At 46.0% G+C, this 17,767-nt stretch overlaps 2 protein-coding genes and 1 pseudogene across 3 annotated transcripts; 2 read left to right on the forward strand and 1 right to left on the reverse strand.

The window, feature by feature from the left end:
* The first annotated feature begins 662 nt into the window (after nt 1–662).
* Nucleotides 663–7,714, forward strand: hsp90b1 (heat shock protein 90, beta (grp94), member 1). Its single transcript, XM_088287175.1, has 18 exons — nt 663–832; nt 1,287–1,389; nt 2,254–2,395; nt 2,461–2,577; nt 2,660–2,991; nt 3,062–3,173; nt 3,784–3,915; nt 3,979–4,095; nt 4,239–4,376; nt 4,536–4,613; nt 4,693–4,758; nt 5,114–5,383; nt 5,500–5,745; nt 6,194–6,330; nt 6,407–6,485; nt 7,052–7,207; nt 7,279–7,389; nt 7,462–7,714. Exons 1-18 carry the CDS (start codon nt 670–672, stop codon nt 7,486–7,488), a joined length of 2,526 nt encoding a protein of 841 aa, XP_088143301.1. The 5' UTR covers nt 663–669; the 3' UTR covers nt 7,489–7,714.
* An 888-nt stretch (nt 7,715–8,602) lies between these two features.
* On the forward strand, nt 8,603–17,524 carry prkar2b (protein kinase, cAMP-dependent, regulatory, type II, beta). Of its 2 annotated transcripts, XM_088287180.1 has the most exons (11): nt 8,604–9,115; nt 10,624–10,659; nt 11,615–11,667; nt 12,051–12,134; nt 12,986–13,092; nt 13,611–13,764; nt 13,903–14,004; nt 14,109–14,183; nt 15,657–15,725; nt 15,872–16,007; nt 16,620–17,524. In XM_088287180.1, the coding sequence occupies exons 1-11, from the start codon at nt 8,815–8,817 to the stop codon at nt 16,751–16,753; spliced, it is 1,251 nt and encodes a 416-aa protein (XP_088143306.1). In that variant the 5' UTR covers nt 8,604–8,814; the 3' UTR covers nt 16,754–17,524. The 2 variants fall into 2 exon arrangements, with proteins under 2 accessions (XP_088143307.1, XP_088143306.1); XM_088287181.1 differs by lacking the exon at nt 10,624–10,659 and having other exon boundaries at nt 8,603–9,115.
* On the reverse strand, nt 12,387–12,486 carry LOC148315915 (U2 spliceosomal RNA; annotated as a pseudogene).
* Nucleotides 17,525–17,767: the final 243 nt, after the last annotated feature.

The raw sequence follows: 17,767 nt of genomic DNA on the forward strand, positions 1-17,767 counted from the left end.
TAAAAAGTCAGTTTTTGGCTGGACCACGATCAAATAGTGACTGTCAGACACGAGTATAAATTAGAATATTGTCGATGGAATCATTTAAATGTGATGTCATTTCATTCTGATGCCACCTATTTTCATTCCGTGAGGTAACAGCGTAATTATTGCAATGCGGACCCACTGGCTGCAAATAATGAATTATAAAACACAAAGTGCCTTATTTAAAGTCAAATTGCACTGAGGCCAATACATGAAATCAATTCACGTTTCTTTATAGCCACTTGTAATCATGATCTAACTCAATGCCTTGTATTTCTTAGTAATTGAATAATTTCTCCATGAAATATAGTCTCTTAAAGCATAGTAGCAGCGGCGGTATTATCAGATTTATTTTGGTATTAAATTTCTTTCAGCGGGTTGCGATTCCATTAACCTTTATTATCTATTATAGTACGATGCAACACTTGTTGCGTGATGAAAGAAATAAAAAAAATCAAAGTTACCACGTAATCGAAGGGGGTGAATTCCTTTCAGCGGCCAATGGTGGCCAGCCACGATTTGACGGCATCGACTTATGTTGAGGACGCCGATTGGTGAGCGCCGTGGGGATGTCTGTGCTATGATTGGTCGACGGGTGTGCGTGGTGCGCCGCCATTGGTCGAGTGCGAGCGATTTAAGTATGCCATGTTAGCGAGGGCGGCCCATTGTCAACTTGTCCGTCTCTCGTGGAGCGGCGGAACGGCGTGCGTGCTCGAGGCGCAACAACACTCACGATCACAATTAAGCTCTAAACCCAAAATGAAGCGAGCATTCCTTTTCGGACTTCTCCTCGGACTCTTAGCCTTCGGTGAGTGAGCGCCGGCCCTTTTTTGTGTCTCGGGAATCTTTCTCTTGCTATGTTAGCTGCTAAGCTAGCTTTGCTTGCCTTGACGCCGCGTAGCTTATCACGGGTTGAGTTTCATTCAGAACTTGTTTGATTTCACGTAAAGATGTGCTTTATATGCATTTGTCTGTTATTGCGCATGTTGGTGCAACATTGACGTTGCCCTTTTAATGGATTCACGAGGCTTTCCGGAAGTTTCTAACCTGACAAACTACATCCAGTGTCATTTGAAAGGATTTTTTTTTTTTTTTAAGAAAGGCGTTTGCGAAAAGCAACATGCTTTGTTGGTTTTCTAATAGTATTCCAATTTATGGCCGTCGTTTGTCCCCTACATGCGCTAATGTAACTAACATGAGCTAATATTTTCAAACGACTCGGTCCAATTTGGACACACGTGACGTCTCTCCATCAATGGTAGCTGCAGCGAGGGCCGAGGACGAAGTGGACGTGGACGGCACCGTGGAAGAAGACCTTGGCAAAAGCAGGGATGGCTCCAAGACGGATGACGAGGTGGTTCAGAGGTTGGTATTGCTATGGAAACACCTTTTTGCAACTGAATTCCATTGCCAGGAACGGACGGGGCTTACTCGATATAAAGCAACGATTGGGCACTTTATTGACGTAATTGGCTTGCAAACTATTGCTACCAATGTATTAGTTCTTCTGTGCCGATGTGTTGTGACAGTCAACACAATCAAAGGCAAAAGGCTTGTCCACTCGAGGGCAGGAGTTACATAATTAACTGGTGGATCTGCTTTCTCATATTTTTTTTTTTAATGTAAAGTATGCGCCGTGGCTCAATAAAGGTTGAGACACATTAAATTGGAGCTGGGAAAATTTGCACTGAGTGTGAGGATTCGCCGGGGGCTTTGATCAGGGATGTCCTTAAGATTGCTCAACTGGGTTTGTGTCCTTGGAGACACTTTAGTGATCAAATCAATTGAGACTGTTTTTGACTGTGAATCACCTTTCATAGCTTTTCATCCTCAGAAGTACTTTTATTAGCCATTGCATTACGGTAGTTACTCATACTCGTTTTTTTCCCCCTTTAAATTAGAATATCATCAACATTTGGGCTCCTTGCAGCTCGTCAGTAGCGATCAGGACCTTTCTCTGTATTGTGAAGTTTTCCTTTCTGTTTTCTCTGGAGCCCCCCCCCCCCCCCCCCCCCCCCCCCCCAAGGAGCTTGACTTTTGTCTGCAGCAAAAGATGTGCGAGGATTACAATTGTCATCTTGCAGAACGAGGTTAACGTGACCACGCCTGCGCACAGGAATGGTCGCAGCAACCTTTTGAATGATTGTGCTGGAGCCTACTGCAGCCAAATGATTGCTTGCAGAGTATGAAGTCCCACCTGAGTTTTTTTCCCACTCCCCTCTTACACAGGGAGGAGGAAGCCATCCAGTTGGATGGCTTGAACGCAGCCCAGATCAAGGAACTCCGGGAAAAGTCTGAAAAGCACGCTTTTCAGGCTGAGGTCAACCGCATGATGAAGCTGATCATCAATTCGTTGTACAAGAACAAGGAGGTGAGCCGGATTTCCATGTCCGGGCTTGAGTTTAGCGGCTAATAATGTGCCGTTTTGCTTTTCAGATCTTCCTCAGGGAGCTTATCTCCAACGCTTCTGACGCCCTGGATAAAATCCGCTTGTTGTCGCTCACCAATGACGATGCGCTGGCCTCCAACGAAGAGCTGACCATCAAAATCAAAGTACGTGGTGTCTACGAGCGCAATCTCCAACTATTGTGAATCCCAAATGAAAACTTGACACTCGTCTGTGAACCCCCTGCAGTCGGACAAGGAGAAGAACATGCTCCACATCACCGACACGGGCATCGGCATGACCAAAGAGGAGCTGGTGAAGAACCTGGGTACCATCGCCAAATCGGGCACCAGCGAGTTCCTCAACAAGATGACGGAGATGCAGTCTGAGGACCAGTCCACCTCGGAGCTCATCGGCCAGTTTGGCGTGGGCTTCTACTCGGCCTTCCTGGTGGCCGACAAGGTCATCGTGACCTCCAAGCACAACAACGGCACGCAGCACATCTGGGAGTCTGACTCCAACCAGTTCTCGGTCATCGAGGACCCCCGCGGGGACACGCTGGGCCGCGGGACCACCATCACGTAGGTTGAAATGCTGACGCTGTCCGCCGCTAGCGCCCACGCGGACGCTCATTTGAATTCCCTTCCGCAGGTTGGTGATGAAAGAGGAGGCCTCGGACTATTTGGAGCTGGAGACCATCAAGAACCTCGTCCGGAAGTACTCGCAGTTCATCAACTTCCCCATTTACGTTTGGGCCAGCAAGGTGCTGATTTGCGTCTCTTAGCGGGGCGGGTACGCTTTTGTGGTACAGCATCTCATACAGTGAGCGCGGCTAACACATTGCGAGCATGTCATGATGAAAGGTGAGGGTTAAATGAATTACTGCAAACGTTACACCACTGACCATTTAATGGCAGCATGATCCAACTCGGGTTCAGTATCTTGCGCAAGGACACAGGGAGCCCATAATGGCTCCAAGCGGCGCGTCAGCGATCGTTTTTCAGATGCTGCAGACCTGCTGTCACGTCAAAGTGGCCCAGGATTTTTCACCTTTGTTGCTGATGTCATGGGTGAGGCGGACTGGCCTGAATTTTTTTTTTTATTTTATTTATTTTCCCCACAAACGTGCACATAACATTTCATTGGTTGTTAAATTTCTCCCCCCTCTCAGACTCACAATAATTTGTATACAAGCGGCCATTTTACGCCACCTAGTCTAGTTCTGAAGTTCCAACAACCCTCGTGAGGACGAGTCATTTGGATAATGCACGTTCTGCGAACGTGAACCATTCAGCTGCGGGGGAACTTGTCTACTGTACGATCAAACGGAGTGTTTGAGTTGACCGTCGCGTGTTGTGCGTTGCACACATCAGACTGAGACGGTGGAGGAACCCATCGATGAAGATGGCGAGGCGACAGAGGAACCAGAGAAAGAAGTCTCTGAAGATGAGGCGGCCGTGGAAGAGGAGGAAGATGAGGACAAAGACAAGCCCAAGACCAAGAAGGTGCAACGTTGTTGGCGACGCTACCAAATGAGTCGTTGCCAAAACTTGTTTTCTGATCATCAGGTTGAGAAGACGGTGTGGGACTGGGAGCTCATGAACGACATCAAGCCCATCTGGCAGAGACCAGCCAAGGAGGTTGAGGATGACGAGTACGACGCTTTTTACAAGACCTTCTCCAAGGTGAGGCGCCAGGAACAGGTCCCCAAAAAGAAGTTTAACTGTTAAAATATGCTGATGAGCGCAAGTGGGGCCAGAGCCACCCAAAATAGGTGCAAATCTGAAAAAAATAAACGGAAAGATTGTACCTAATTGGCTCCCATCAGGACAGCGAGAACCCTCTGGCTCACATCCACTTCACGGCCGAGGGCGAGGTCACCTTCAAGTCCATCCTGTTCGTGCCCACCGCTGCCCCCCGCGGCCTCTTTGACGAGTACGGCTCCAAGAAGAACGACTACATCAAGGTGAAGAATACCAGATTTAAAAAGAAAGGACTTTGCTTTTTAAATGCCAAAAGGAAAGGGGTGAACGCAACTAAATAACAAATGATCCTTGTGGCTTGAAATGCCGACATCAGTTCAGAAGCCGTTTTGAGCTTTGACGAAAATGTGGTCTTGTCGCAGCTTTTCGTGAGGAGGGTTTTCATCACGGACGACTTCAACGACATGATGCCCAAATATCTCAACTTTGTCAAGGGAGTTGTGAGTCCTCGTTTTGCCGTCATGCTGCAATGTGCTCAAGTTGTCCGCAATATTATTATTATTTTTTTTTTTAAATCAGGTTGACTCTGATGACCTTCCTCTGAACGTGTCCCGAGAGACGCTACAGCAGCACAAACTGCTCAAGGTGAAAATCTCAAATGCAGGCATGGCTCAGTCGCGACCACTTTTTGGCCAATTTGACGCTTTAATACGCGTTGGGTTTGCACTCAAGTGTTCACAAAAAAGTTCCCTTCAAGACACAGTGCCATACTTTAATTATAACGCTAATTTTGTGCGTTTCCAGACTTGTGAGCTGATTTTGGTCAAACTCGGCGTTCATGTGAAACGGAGGCATCAGAATGCTCCACCGAGCCACCTTTCTGATAGTTTATCTTAACTGAAGATTGCATTAAAATTCTTTACTGTGAGCAACAAAAGGGTAATTTATCACACAGTAAGACCAGAAGTTCATTTTGGTTTTCTCCCCGCCCGCCAATCAGGTGATCCGTAAGAAGCTGGTGCGCAAAACTCTAGACATGATCAAGAAGATTGCCGAGGAGCAGTACGACGACAAGTTCTGGAAAGAGTTTGGCACCAACATCAAGCTGGGAGTCATCGAGGACCACTCGAACCGCACTCGCCTGGCCAAGCTGCTCCGCTTCAACACGTCCAACAGCGAGACGGCGCTGGCCAGCCTGGAGCAGTACGTCGAGCGCATGAAGGACAAGCAGGACAAGATCTACTTCATGGCCGGCACCAACAGGAAGGAGGTAGGCCACGACGGCCGCTCGCTCCCACACGTGCGCGCCTGTGTGAAATGCCACAGACGGGCTAACCACGCTGCAAAGGTAGCGGGCGCTTAACCACCGATGTGGTCTTCATCCAGGCGGAGGCGTCGCCCTTCGTGGAGAGGCTGCTGAAGAAGGGCTACGAGGTGATCTACCTGACGGAGCCCGTGGACGAGTACTGCATCCAGGCGCTGCCCGAGTTCGACGGCAAGCGCTTCCAGAACGTGGCCAAGGAGGGCGTCAAGTTTGACGAGAGCGACGAGGCCAAAGAGAAGCGCGAGGCGCAGGAGAAGGAATACGAGCCGCTCACGACCTGGCTCAAGGACAACGTGCTCAAGGACAAGGTCAAAAGAGAATTTATTTTTTCTTGGGCCAATTTGGTTTCAACTGTCCACTTACTGCTGTTGTAACGCGTGAGAGCTGTCGTGTAAAACGAACGGCCCCTCATATGCAGAAAGTGGTGTAGTACCAAGATTGACCTGTGAGGGGCAGCGTGCGCCCTCAGAGCTTTCAGACTGAGGGAGTCCATTGTAGCTGGGTTAGCAAAAAAAAAACTGGAGGCATACAAGGGCTGCCAAGTCATTGGATGTTCTAAGCATTCTCATTGATTAAAAATGGTACTCATTTAAATTTCAAATGTGTTCAATGCAAAACTGTTTTACCACAATTAGCCTTTTGGAGAGCTGACACGTGACTCTTTGCTGAATTTGAGCACGAGAAGGAGAAAATGCTGATATGACTTTCCCATAATTGCTTTGTGCTGTGCTTTGTTTTGTGTCTGCGCTTGGACAGATTGAGAAGGCGATCCTGTCTCAAAGGCTGACCAGCTCTCCGTGCGCGCTGGTGGCGAGCCAGTACGGCTGGTCGGGCAACATGGAGCGGATCATGAAAGCGCAGGCTTACCAGACGGGCAAAGATATTTCCACAAAGTGAGTTTAAAAAAAATAAATGAAAAATTCAAGCAAGTGCCGTGACCGCCCGCCGCTCACGCTGCCGATGTTGCAGTTACTACGCCAGCCAGAAGAAGACGTTAGAAATCAACCCCAAGCATCCGCTCATCAAGCAGATGCTCAAACGGGTCAACGTGAGTGCAGACGTTTTTTCATGTATTTTGCCATTTGTTCTAAATGAGCATTTTTGTAAGATGTTGGAGAATTGTATTTGAATCTCCGAACAGTCGCTCTTTGTTCTTGATGACCGAACGTAGGTGGCACCTTTGTTCGTTTCTGCGTTGTCTGCGAAAGCTCGTCAATTAAACCAGTTAGTCTCAAAGGTGCCACCTCAGTCGTATTTGTTGGAATATCGCGCTAATTTAATCTCAACTATCATCTCAAAAGTAGCGATACTCCAATTTCAAAAAATGTTGCTACTTAATTTGACCTTAAATGTTGAGCTCAAATGATGGGACTGAAACGTTCAACTCCAATATTCCACTTTCTGATTGAAAATCAAATGTTCAAATGCAGGAGACAACCATCTTTCCTCAAATGTATGAGCCTGAACTTTATTCTCAGTGTGTTGGTTTTTTTTTTTTAAATATTTTTCCCCCCTTCTTGGTGTGACCCGCTAATATTTTCTTGGCAGCACTAGCAACTTATTAACTGGTGGGTGCCGTAATCTCTACTTGAACGTGCATCTGTGCGTGTTTAGGACGACGCCGAGGACCAGACGGCGTCGGACCTGGCCACCGTCCTCTTCGAGACGGCCACCCTGCGCTCGGGCTACCAGCTTGCCGACACCAAAGCGTACGGCGACAGGATCGAACGCATGCTGAGGCTCAGCATGAACATACCGCTGGAGGAGCAGGTATGCGATCGATGGTCGTCATGGTAACAGTTTCCTAATTGAAAGTCTTGTGCTCACTTTTGTGACTTGAGGTGGAAGAGGAGCCAGAGGAGGAACCCGAAGAGCCAGCCGAGGACATGGAGGATAACGAGGAAGCTGCCGATGAAGTCGTGGACGATGAGGATGACGAAGATGAAAAAGTGGTAGGAACGCGTCACATTTCAGCAACAATTCTCACGGGAATGCTGTCCTTGACCTTCAATGTTTCTGCGTAGGTCCTGACAGATAAAATTGAACTGTGAAGAGCACTTGGATCAACAAAGCTGGGGAACTCAGAAGAGCGCCCCCCTGTGGTTGATTGTCCTGGGTCGGTCTGTCAGTTTTTTTTTTTTGAAGGAGAGCTTGGTTTTCTTATTTTTTGTTCGTTTTTTTACATTCCTCATGCCTGTAAATTTGTTAATATTTAACTGACCTGTTGATGGAAAGATTGTGTCCCCTGATTGAATAAATGTTTCCTGGGAAAAGGAACGTTGATGTTTGTCATTTATTTGGACACGTTTTATTTTGTCGTCATGTGGTGTGATTTACAATTTGGGAACGATTAAGGAGCCCTTCTGGCTGCTTGTTTTGACCAATGAAATTTAAAATGACATGTCGCATGTTTACACAATAACATACCTTTAGGACTGTTGTGTAATTGGGAAGTTTCTTTTCCCCCTAGAGATGAAAACAATGCAACTTGTCCTTTGTGCACAGATGTTTTATCAATTGTTATGCATTATATCGTTTACTCGTCATGTGATGTTTTTCCAAATTATTGACCGACCTAAAGTGAAAATGGCTTGCTGTTTTATCCAATATTAATGGTTGAACAGGCATGCCGATTTGGATGTCACTTGGAGTAAAACGATTACACCAGCCGTATAAACAGTCGATAACAAAAGTGCGTGCGTGTACAAGAAAGTCGAAGGTACTCACCGGTGTTCTTTTATGTATTTTCTGTAGCTGCACATACTAAACGTGTGTGCGCGTGTGTGTGTGTGTGTGTGTGTAGAGCGTATACACCAGGGGTGTCAAGGTCCCGTCCAGGCGGGCTGCTTCCTGCACTCTTTCAATCTCTCCTGGCTGCAACGCACCTGATTGAAATGATCAGCTCTTCATCAAGCTTTGAAGAACCCTGTTAAGCATCCTGCTCATTTGAATCACGTGTTGCAGCCATTGTGCATAATGTGCACATTTATTTCGCAAGGCAGAAGCACCGTTTTATGGCCTCACAAATGTTGACTTTATTTAGCTTTTTTTTAATTTTTTTTTTTTATAGCATTTCTGTGTTTTGTGCCTCGAGGATGAAGTGTTTGCTCCGCTGTGCGTATGCAATCATTGGATGGGGCGTTGCCATGGAAACGTGGGTCACATGCGTGGGTTTCCTATACAGTCATCATCAGAGGAAGAAGAAGGCGAGGATGGTAATGATGACGCTCTGGCCCAAGAGGTGTTTTCTCGAGCTAAAGGCGCATCTTTGACATCCCTCTCAAGTCTTCTTCTTGTTCATTTTTGCTGCTGCTGTCGTCGTCGTCATCGTTGCCGCTGTTGTCGCTCGAGCCTTCATTTGTTGACGCCCTGCAGGAATGAGTATAGAAATCCCCGCGGGCCTGACGGAGCTGTTGCAGAGCTTTACCGTGGAAGTGCTGAGGAACCAGCCGGGGGACCTGCTCGACTTCGCCCTGCAGTATTTCACCCGCCTCAAGGACCGCGAGAGCAGCCGCCGCCGGGCGCCCTTCGGCCGGGATGGAGACGACGACGGCGGGGAGGCGCCCGCGACGACGAGAGCCGCTGGCAAGGCGGTCAATTTCCTCGACCAGGCCATGCAGATCGACTCGGAGAACGGAGAAGACGACGAAGACGACGACGACGACGAAGAGTTTCAAGGTAGGTGCTCCTCTCCGCCACTGCGGATGTTACCGTAATGTACGAAATGAACGCTCCAATGGCCTGAGGCGCCACCAGATGCTGAAATGGTGCAAATGTGCGCAAATGTGCGTTTGTTGCTCCTCTCTCAGGAAGTAGGCCTCATGCGAGCCCGACTGGCTACGCGTCGTGCATGATGTAGCACAAAGTTGCACGTTGGTGCAGCGCACACATGCATGCGGGTCTTCAACAAAAAAAAAAAAGAAAGCAAGAAAAAACAACAACAAGGCTCGTGTGTGCAAACGTGGCTGCCAACCTTCAGTTTCGGGTTGTTTTGCAGCTCAGTGGGAATGCTGCCATCAACTGGTCGATGTAGCCTAGCAAAGTTAGCTGAGTGGACAATGAAAGCATCCTTCTCATGCGTCTTCCTTCGAAGAAGTCACCAAACATTTGACAACATCAATGTCGTTAATCTACTCTAGTTACGTTTTGATTTTTCTTTTGTTTTGCGGGACTCGGCAGTGGATTTTTGTGAAATGCTTGTTTCCATATTGCATTTTTTGGAGAATTCATCTGATCACATTCTTTTGTCTGATTATTTATTTGTCATTTATGTTAATTTACGGGTTGTTCATGTTTTCTTTTTTTTTTTGACTTTACTTTAGAAATTATGATAGTTTGATTGGCTTTTTAGTGGTTTATGTCTATTTATTTATTTATTTATTTACATGATCTTTTTAGATATATTGGACACATGTTTTTGTTGTAGCTTTTGTTTTCTTCTTTTTTCATGTTAGTTTTTCTTTTGTTGTTATGTTTGTTTTTACTTGTCACTTATTTTCTGGTATTCAATTTATTTAAAGGATATTCTATTTTGATCATATCAATCTATGTCTTGAATTGATTTTCCTTCTTTATTTTGGCAACCGTGAGTTATTTTTATTGTAGGATTCAGTTTTTTCTAAATACAATAAAGTACCTTTTTATTTCGTCCTTAGGGCGTATTTTTAGTTGTATATTATCACATCATTCTGCTTTTTCAGTCCTTTTATGGAGCTGCTCATATTTTGATTTGTTTTTGACTGAAGCTGCACGAAGGGGTCCACACATTACAAGCAGGTATCTGTCGTCAGTATGTTGCAGTGTACTTCAATATAATCATATTGTCCGAATAATAATGAGATGTTCTTGTTTATGGTTGTGCAGGTGCAGTTTTGGATGCGGCTCTCGCGAGCCTGCTCAGGGCCATTTTGCATTCACTGTGTTGTGTGCCATTTAGATTAAGATAAAATGTCCTTTATTGGTCCCACAATGGGGAAATTTGAGATTTGGCTTGAAGGACGTGCACGTGCGGCAACACACACACACACACACACAGACGCACACACTTGACAGCGCGTCGTCCTCATCGCCGGCTAAATATTCCAAATGAGGTCAAGCTTGAAAAAAGCTCGCAGCATGCAGACGTCATTAAAAGACGAGCAAAGCGTTTAGTTGACTTGAATGTGCATTTTCTTGTCTTTTGCCAGCGCCGATAATAAACCGATTCATCAGGAGAGCGTCAGGTGAGTTCTGGCGGTGACTTAAAAAATGTCAACGACATTTCTCCTCACTCTTTCCATCTCTTTTCCGTCCAAGCTTTGGTACAGTGGCACCTTGGGATGCGACTTGCATTCATTTCGTGAGCAAATCTTTTTTTGCCCATTAAAACGAATGAACATGACATTAATCAGTTTTTTTTTTTTAAAAGGACTTCTTAATAGCGTGTTGCCTGACCTTTTGCCGGTGTTTCGTTCCATGATCCTCAAAAGGTGAAATTGTGCAAAGTAGAGGATGACTCATTTCTGATTTATTTTTATTTTTCACACCCACCCTTTGAAACACTTGTTCCACGTCATAAATGTAACTTTTAAAATGCAAAACGAAGAAGACGTAAATCCTCGCTCCAATGTGACGCAGGACTCGGGTGAAGGTCAACTATTTTAAACTAAAAAGAAAAACTTGGTGCAGTTATTGATTGGATGTTTCGTGGCGTTGGTGGGTGTGCGCTCTGCTTGCCAAATATTGAAACTGTAGAAAAAAGAATAATAGCAAGAAAAGCCGCAAAGTAGCAATCGAATCGATCCATTTTTGGTCCCGAACGAAGTGTGCCGGCGCAATATTTAGCGGGGCAACACAGTGACGGACTCATTAAATGGAATTGAAAAGAAGCAGACAGGAGCTACTTTTCAACTCATCCGCGCGGCAATTATATAACGATGAATGTTTGTTGTCGCCTCGTTGCTATTTGGCGTTAGCATTAAGCTAGTGGACTGAAGGGCTTTGATGTGTGCTGGTTTGACAACATTTGAGTCAGCAAATGAATTCGACTTGTAACTCAAGGCACCACTGTCTCGAGCTATTTAAGATTTTCTTTGATCAAAACTTGCCTACGTCATTGTTGGCAACAAGTAAAATTGCCTCGATGGAAGTTTGCAGTTTTGCCGCACTTGAGTGACTCGCTGCCCTTTTGTCCGTCAGTGTGCGCCGAAGCCTTCAATCCCGATGAAGACGATGAGGATAAAGAGCCAAGGGTAATCCGATTACTTTCAATGTGAATCGTCGTGCCATTAATTGCCGTTTTTCTTTTTTTCTACCTTTGTGTAATATAACAAAATTCAAATACAAACCAACGAGATGACGTCTAGATTTGTCGTCGTTTTTCAAATTGACCTCATCTGCCGTTGTTTCCATTAAATCTCAAAACAATGGAGACGAGATCCCATTTTTTTGATGGATTTACTTTTTTTTTTCCTGTGCGTTGCAGTTTTTATGATGTTTGTTTGTTTGTTTGTTTTTCCATCTTATCCCCTCAGCGTCCAAAATGTCCATTTGCGGCTGTTGCGCTTCGGACTGTTACTAAATTTGATTTGACTGCCGTCTGTCCTCCTTATCGGTGTCCAATCGGGACGTTCAGGTCGCCCACCCCAAAACTGACGAGCAGCGACAGAGACTACAAGAAGCATGTCGCGACATTCTTCTCTTCAAGAATCTGGACCCTGTGAGTATATGACCTGTTCCGCTCAAGTGTGCCACGTACGCAATCCGGAGCGCTTGACAATCTGCATTTGTCGACGGTGACAAGGGAACAAAAACATCAAACGTTTCAGGATCGACGTCATACTCACGCTTATCGATGTATGTACATAAGATTCCCTTTATTAGTCCCACAATGGGGAAATTCGAGGTTCGAACCCAGGCCTCCTGGGTAGACTGGGACCGGAACGCGGCGCCTTAGACCACTCGGCCATCCTGGCAGCCAATATATGGTCCCCAAATAGGGAACGTATCAGATATTAAACTGATAAGAACAGATACTACACTTGATCTTAGCCAAAAGGCCGAGAAGCGACGGACCCGAAAATTATGAAATATTCTTATCAATATCGGAGTTGCTTCTCCTCATTTCGGTCGCCGGTGCGCTGGAGCCTATCGCCGTAGGCGGAGTCACGCCCCGGACTGGTTGCCAGCCAACCACACGCGCTCCCATTCACACAAAAGGACAATCTCGAGTGTCCAGTCATGTCTTTGCAATGTGGGAGGAAACCCGGAGAGAAGCCACGCAGAAATGGGGAGAAGATGCAAACTCCACACGGGAAGGCCGCAGCCGCACCTCATGCCAAGCGGCCGACCAATCGGTCGATGTAAAAATTTGCTTCAAGAAAGTGTCCCGTTGCCGACGCTAAACGTGAATTTTGACGTGCCATCAGAGTTTGAAATCCCGCAGAAGATTTGGCTGTCACGGCCACATGTCAAGACTGAAAAAAAAACCTTCTCAACCTCCACAAACAATCAAAATGTTTGTGGTTGCAAGCAGTGTTCGAATGGAACTTTTTGTTTTCACCTCCGCAGGAAGAGATGTCGCAAGTATTGGACGCCATGTTTGAGAAGTTCTGCACAGAAGGCGAACACGTCATTGACCAAGATGATGATGGCGACAACTTCTATGTGATTGAAAGGTGAGCACCGGAATATTTTGGGGAAGGGCCAAATATGGCCCATTTCTTATTTTTATTTCTTTTTTTTTTTTTTGCAAGGGGACGAAATAAGTCGCGTGAGAGAGCCTGTCCGAATATCCCAAACATTTACCGTGACGCCGATTTCTCAAGTTCCAGACAAATTTGTGACGTCTAGACGCAAAATCAAAGTCTTTTTGAAGGCCCACCCAAACATGTGAAAGCGCACGTTTCTGAGCCGCTCTCACCAAACGGAAGACGACACGCCAACAAATTCGCATCAAAACGTGCTTGCAAATAGAACAAAAAACAATCAGGCGTCGTAAAGCGAAAGCCTGCAACGTTCAAGCGAGCTCGCTTGACGTTAGCCAACTTCATGAACGCGCTAACCGGCGTTAGCATCGACGTTGCGCTAATTCAAAAGCTTCCCGTCGACTCAAACGGCGCAACGGACAGCGTATAGGACGGCCATCTTCTCTCGTCTGTGTGTGATCTCGGCGCCTGACTTTTTCGCTCCTCAGGGGGACCTTCGGCATCTTTGTCAAAGTGGATGGCGGCGAGAAGCTGGTGGGTTGCTACGACAACCGCGGCAGCTTCGGAGAACTGGCGCTGATGTACAACACGCCAAGGGCGGCCACCATCGTCGCCAGCTTGCCCGGGGCCCTCTGGTGCCTCGTGAGTCACATGACGCGTCGTTAGCGACGACGCAGATGTTCACAATTTGGGGGAAATTCGGAAATTTGACCAACCCTCCGAGCCACGGGGGGCAGTATGCTAAATGCTGATTTCTTTCTTTCTTTTTGTGCTCGTCAGGATCGTCTGACGTTCCGGAGGATCATCGTAAAAAACAACGCCAAGAAGAGGAAGTTATACGAGGCGTTCATCGAGACGCTTCCGCTGCTGACGTCGCTGGAGGTCGCCACTTTTTGGGCTCGCTGCGGCATGTCACAATACTGAAAAACATCTCAAGCTTATTTCTTCATTCTTTTTGTTTTTTTTTTTTTTTTGTCTGTCCGCAGCTTTCCGAGAGGATGAAGGTGGTGGACGTCATCTCGACTAAAGCGTACGGCGACTCGCAGCAGATTATTGCCCAGGTGAGCCCTCCGGTACCGATTGGAAATATTTCCTGCATCCTGAAATTGGTTCCTTAAAATGGATCTATTCCTGTTTTTGATGTATTTTTGGAAAATCTTGTCACATTAGAAAATTCAAAAAATCAATTTATTGTAAGCAATCGCGAACATTATAATACACATTAAACATTTTTTTTGGTCGTATTTCTACATTTATAATAAAATTCAAATGATTGACTAACATAAATGGACATCACCCAAATTTTTTCTTTTTTTTTTTTTCAATCATAACTGATATGAACAGTTGAAAGTGTAAATAAACCCCAAACTAGGATCCCAAAACAATTTCATATGACTTGACTTGACTTTTGGGCTGCACACTCGATCCCAAAATATCCATTCGGTGATGTCGGCCCGTGCAATATCCATTTCGCAAAGACACGCATTAAGTTTCTCACAGAATTGTGTGAATATGAATTTGGCCAGTCAGATGCAGACTAAAATCTTGCCATCCAATCGTCGCTTTGAAATTAATTTGCAAAGAATAAATTGAGCTCGCTTGCAAAGAAATGTCATTCTTTCATCAGATCATCAAAATGTTTTGTCTCGTGTTAGATATCACAATAAACTCCTCACACGGGAGCCCATCCCAGCTATCTTCAGGCAGTAGGCGGGGCTCACCCTGAACTGGTTGCCAGCCAATCGCAGGCCACACAGAGACAAACAACCATCGGGGCAATTTCCAGTGTCCAATCAACCCGCCGTGCATGTTTTCGGGATGTGGGAGCAAAGCCGAGCACCCGGAGAAAAGCCGCGCAGGCGCGGGTAGAATATGCAAACTCCACACAGGAAGGCCGGAGCCGGAATCGAACCCACGCCCTCAGCACTGTGAGGCGGACGTGCTAACCGCTGCCCCGTCATGTTGCCGCAATAATATCCATCTGACTAAATTCAACGGTCACATCACACATGGAATCTTTTGCCAATATTGTGCAGCCTCACTTTAAGTTTTCTTCTTCTTCTTCTACAAATGAGCTTGTCCATCTGTCAGTTTTCAAAACTTAACGTTTTTGGTGTTTTGTTTGCCCCCTCCAAAAAAAAAGAAAAAGAAAAGTATCGATTTCTTCCAAGTTAATGAGAATATCCGGGCGGCCCGGCGGACGACTGACGAGCGGAGGTCGTGGGTTCGTTTCCGGCTCCGGCCATCCCGTGTGGAGTTTGCATGTTCTCCCCGTTCCAATGTGGCTTTTCTGCGGGTGCTCCGGGTTCCTCGTACATTGCAAAACATGCATGCTAATTTTATTGGACGCTGAAAATTGCCCCTACATGTGTCTTTGTTTGCCCTGCGATTGGCTGGCGACCAGTCCCGGGTGTACTCCGCCTCCCGCCCAAAGACGGCCGGGATGGGCTCCGGCTCTCCCACGAGCCTCGTGAGGAAAAGCGGAACGGATAATGGATGGATAAGAATATCCAAGGACATTGTCTTGTTGACAGGGTGAATTGGCCGATTGCTTCTACATTGTGGAGTCCGGCCAAGTTCGGATCACCATGAAGAGGAGCAGGGTGAGTTTCACTCTGATGAAAGAAAAAACAATCTTATCATAAAAAGGTGTGTTAGTGGAACAAGCCATATTTGATTCCAAGAAATAAGAAATGTCACCCTGCGAGCGTTGGCCGGTTCGCAAAAGTTTGCGCTTCCTTGTTCCCAGACGAAAAAGGAGCCGGACGAAGAGGAAGTGGAAATCGCCACGTGCTCCCGGGGCCAGTATTTTGGGGAGTTGGCGCTGGTGACAAACAAGCCCAGAGCGGCTTCCGCCTACGCCGTGGGGAGCGTCAAATGCTTGGGTAAATGACGATTGCGCTCGCCTCACTTGAAGTCTCATTTTGCAATCGCAATATGAAGCCACATTCCAGTCATGGCAGAAAAAAAAAAAAGGAGTTGAATTCATTTTAGGGCCACGCTTGGACCTCAAAACGCTCAAGTCAGCTTTGCCCTTTGAAAGAAATGCAAATGAGCCCAGACACAAAAAGTTTGTGACGTGATTCCCGAGAAAATAGTCATCGACAGCATTCGTTCAATGATGTGCCTGCCTTGGCCACTAGAGGGCAGTGTACACACGGCCCTACGACACGTAGACTTGATGGGGAGGATAACGAATGGATGCATGTGAGCACGAGTGGTTTGCTCTCCGGTGTCCCCCGTTATGCGTTGCGCTATCGTGGGTGACTTTTTGTACATCCGGTGCATTGTCGATTTTCTCCAAATCTGGCCAACATATTCTTGCTGAAGTTAAAGCCAGCACATACGTGACGTCGTCTCACTGACTCGCTCAACGGAGCGAAAGGCGAGCGCACTTTTGCCAGCACGCGTGAATGTTGAGTGACGCTGGGCGGCACCAGTGAATCTCGCAAATGTTTTTGATTATTATTATTCATTTTTTTCTTGTGCCCGTCAAGTGATGGACGTGAAAGCCTTTGAGCGACTTCTGGGCCCGTGCATGGACATCATGAAAAGGAACATTGCCAACTACGAGGAGCAACTCTTGACGCTGTTCGGAAGCCGCACCGACATGGAGCAGCAGTGCGCCTGAGACGACTCGGCGGACGGACGGGTGCTCGGCGACCCCGCCTTCTTCCGCTTCCGAAAAAAAGAAAAGAAAAAAGCAACAGCTTTTCTTATGAGACGATCGCGATAAGACTTTGGTGTTTTGCAGTCAAGTCACATCCGCCAAAGCAGATTCACTTGAAGCTCCCTTCCCATCCACGTTTGACTTTTGTCGGTGGTCCCGTTTTGGTTTGAGTGCCAGCTCGAAAGAGGATTTTTGACTCGGGCGCAACGTCGACACGCTGGTACCTCCACATTTTTACAACATTAAATGTGCGTGCCTGATGGCTGACAACTCTTCTTTTGCAAAAAAAAAAAAAAACTTCAGATAGCGGATAGTTTTTTAAGACTTACCAACAAAGTGTTGTCTAATTTCATCGTAATTGAGGACATTTAATTGCTTCAGTTGCCCCACGACACTTATTGTCACGTATTTAATTCCTTTGTCATTTTTGGGTGAAATCTAAGACTCATTTTTGGGGTTTTGGTGGAGCACATTTTATGATTATGCTTATGTCTACCTCGACCAACAACAACCATTTTAGGGATCGTTTTCAACAGGAGAGCCAATCGATTGAAAGTGAATCAAAGTGAAGTTTTTCTCAATGTTGCCCGCTCCAAATCAAATCTGAAAATAATCTTCCTTTTCATCCCTTGGTCAGGTACTTGTGTTTCTTCAACGCAAACCCGTTACACAAACACATCATGATGACTGTATGTTTCACTTTCCATGTCAATTAAAACACTTTTGTATTCACTTGTTTAGTGTGTTATCCAAGCATTGTCCATTTATATGTACACACAAATGAGTGACTTTTAATAAAGATTAAAAAACTGACACATTTGGCAAAAAGAACTAACAGATACTGAAAAATTTCCGACCAACCCGACTGAAACGATGAAGAAAATAAAACCAAATCTAAAAAAAAAACACTTCTGACAAAAAACATTTCAGTCGAATAGGAAAAAAAAGATAGATACTGAATGATAAAAAAACTGG

Source organism: Idiotropiscis lumnitzeri, unplaced genomic scaffold, assembly GCF_059441095.1.
Source record: "Idiotropiscis lumnitzeri isolate Australia: NSW breed Sydney's pygmy pipehorse unplaced genomic scaffold, RoL_Ilum_1.0 HiC_scaffold_35, whole genome shotgun sequence".
Lineage (NCBI taxonomy): Eukaryota > Metazoa > Chordata > Actinopteri > Syngnathiformes > Syngnathidae > Idiotropiscis > Idiotropiscis lumnitzeri.

What these genes read in the sequence shown, in the direction of transcription:
- hsp90b1 (XM_088287175.1), top strand. Translation starts at nt 670, where the DNA reads ATGTTAGCGAGGGCGGCCCATTGTCAACTTGTCCGTCTCTCGTGGAGC. An exon ending in CCGGCACCAACAGGAAGGAG is followed by an intron (nt 5,384 to 5,499) that starts GTAGGCCACGAC and finishes GTCTTCATCCAG; the next exon opens with GCGGAGGCGTCGCCCTTCGT. An exon ending in ATGACGAAGATGAAAAAGTG is followed by an intron (nt 7,390 to 7,461) that starts GTAGGAACGCGT and finishes GTTTCTGCGTAG; the next exon opens with GTCCTGACAGATAAAATTGA.
- prkar2b (XM_088287180.1), top strand. Translation starts at nt 8,815, where the DNA reads ATGAGTATAGAAATCCCCGCGGGCCTGACGGAGCTGTTGCAGAGCTTT. An exon ending in TCACCATGAAGAGGAGCAGG is followed by an intron (nt 15,726 to 15,871) that starts GTGAGTTTCACT and finishes CCTTGTTCCCAG; the next exon opens with ACGAAAAAGGAGCCGGACGA. An exon ending in GGGGAGCGTCAAATGCTTGG is followed by an intron (nt 16,008 to 16,619) that starts GTAAATGACGAT and finishes GTGCCCGTCAAG; the next exon opens with TGATGGACGTGAAAGCCTTT.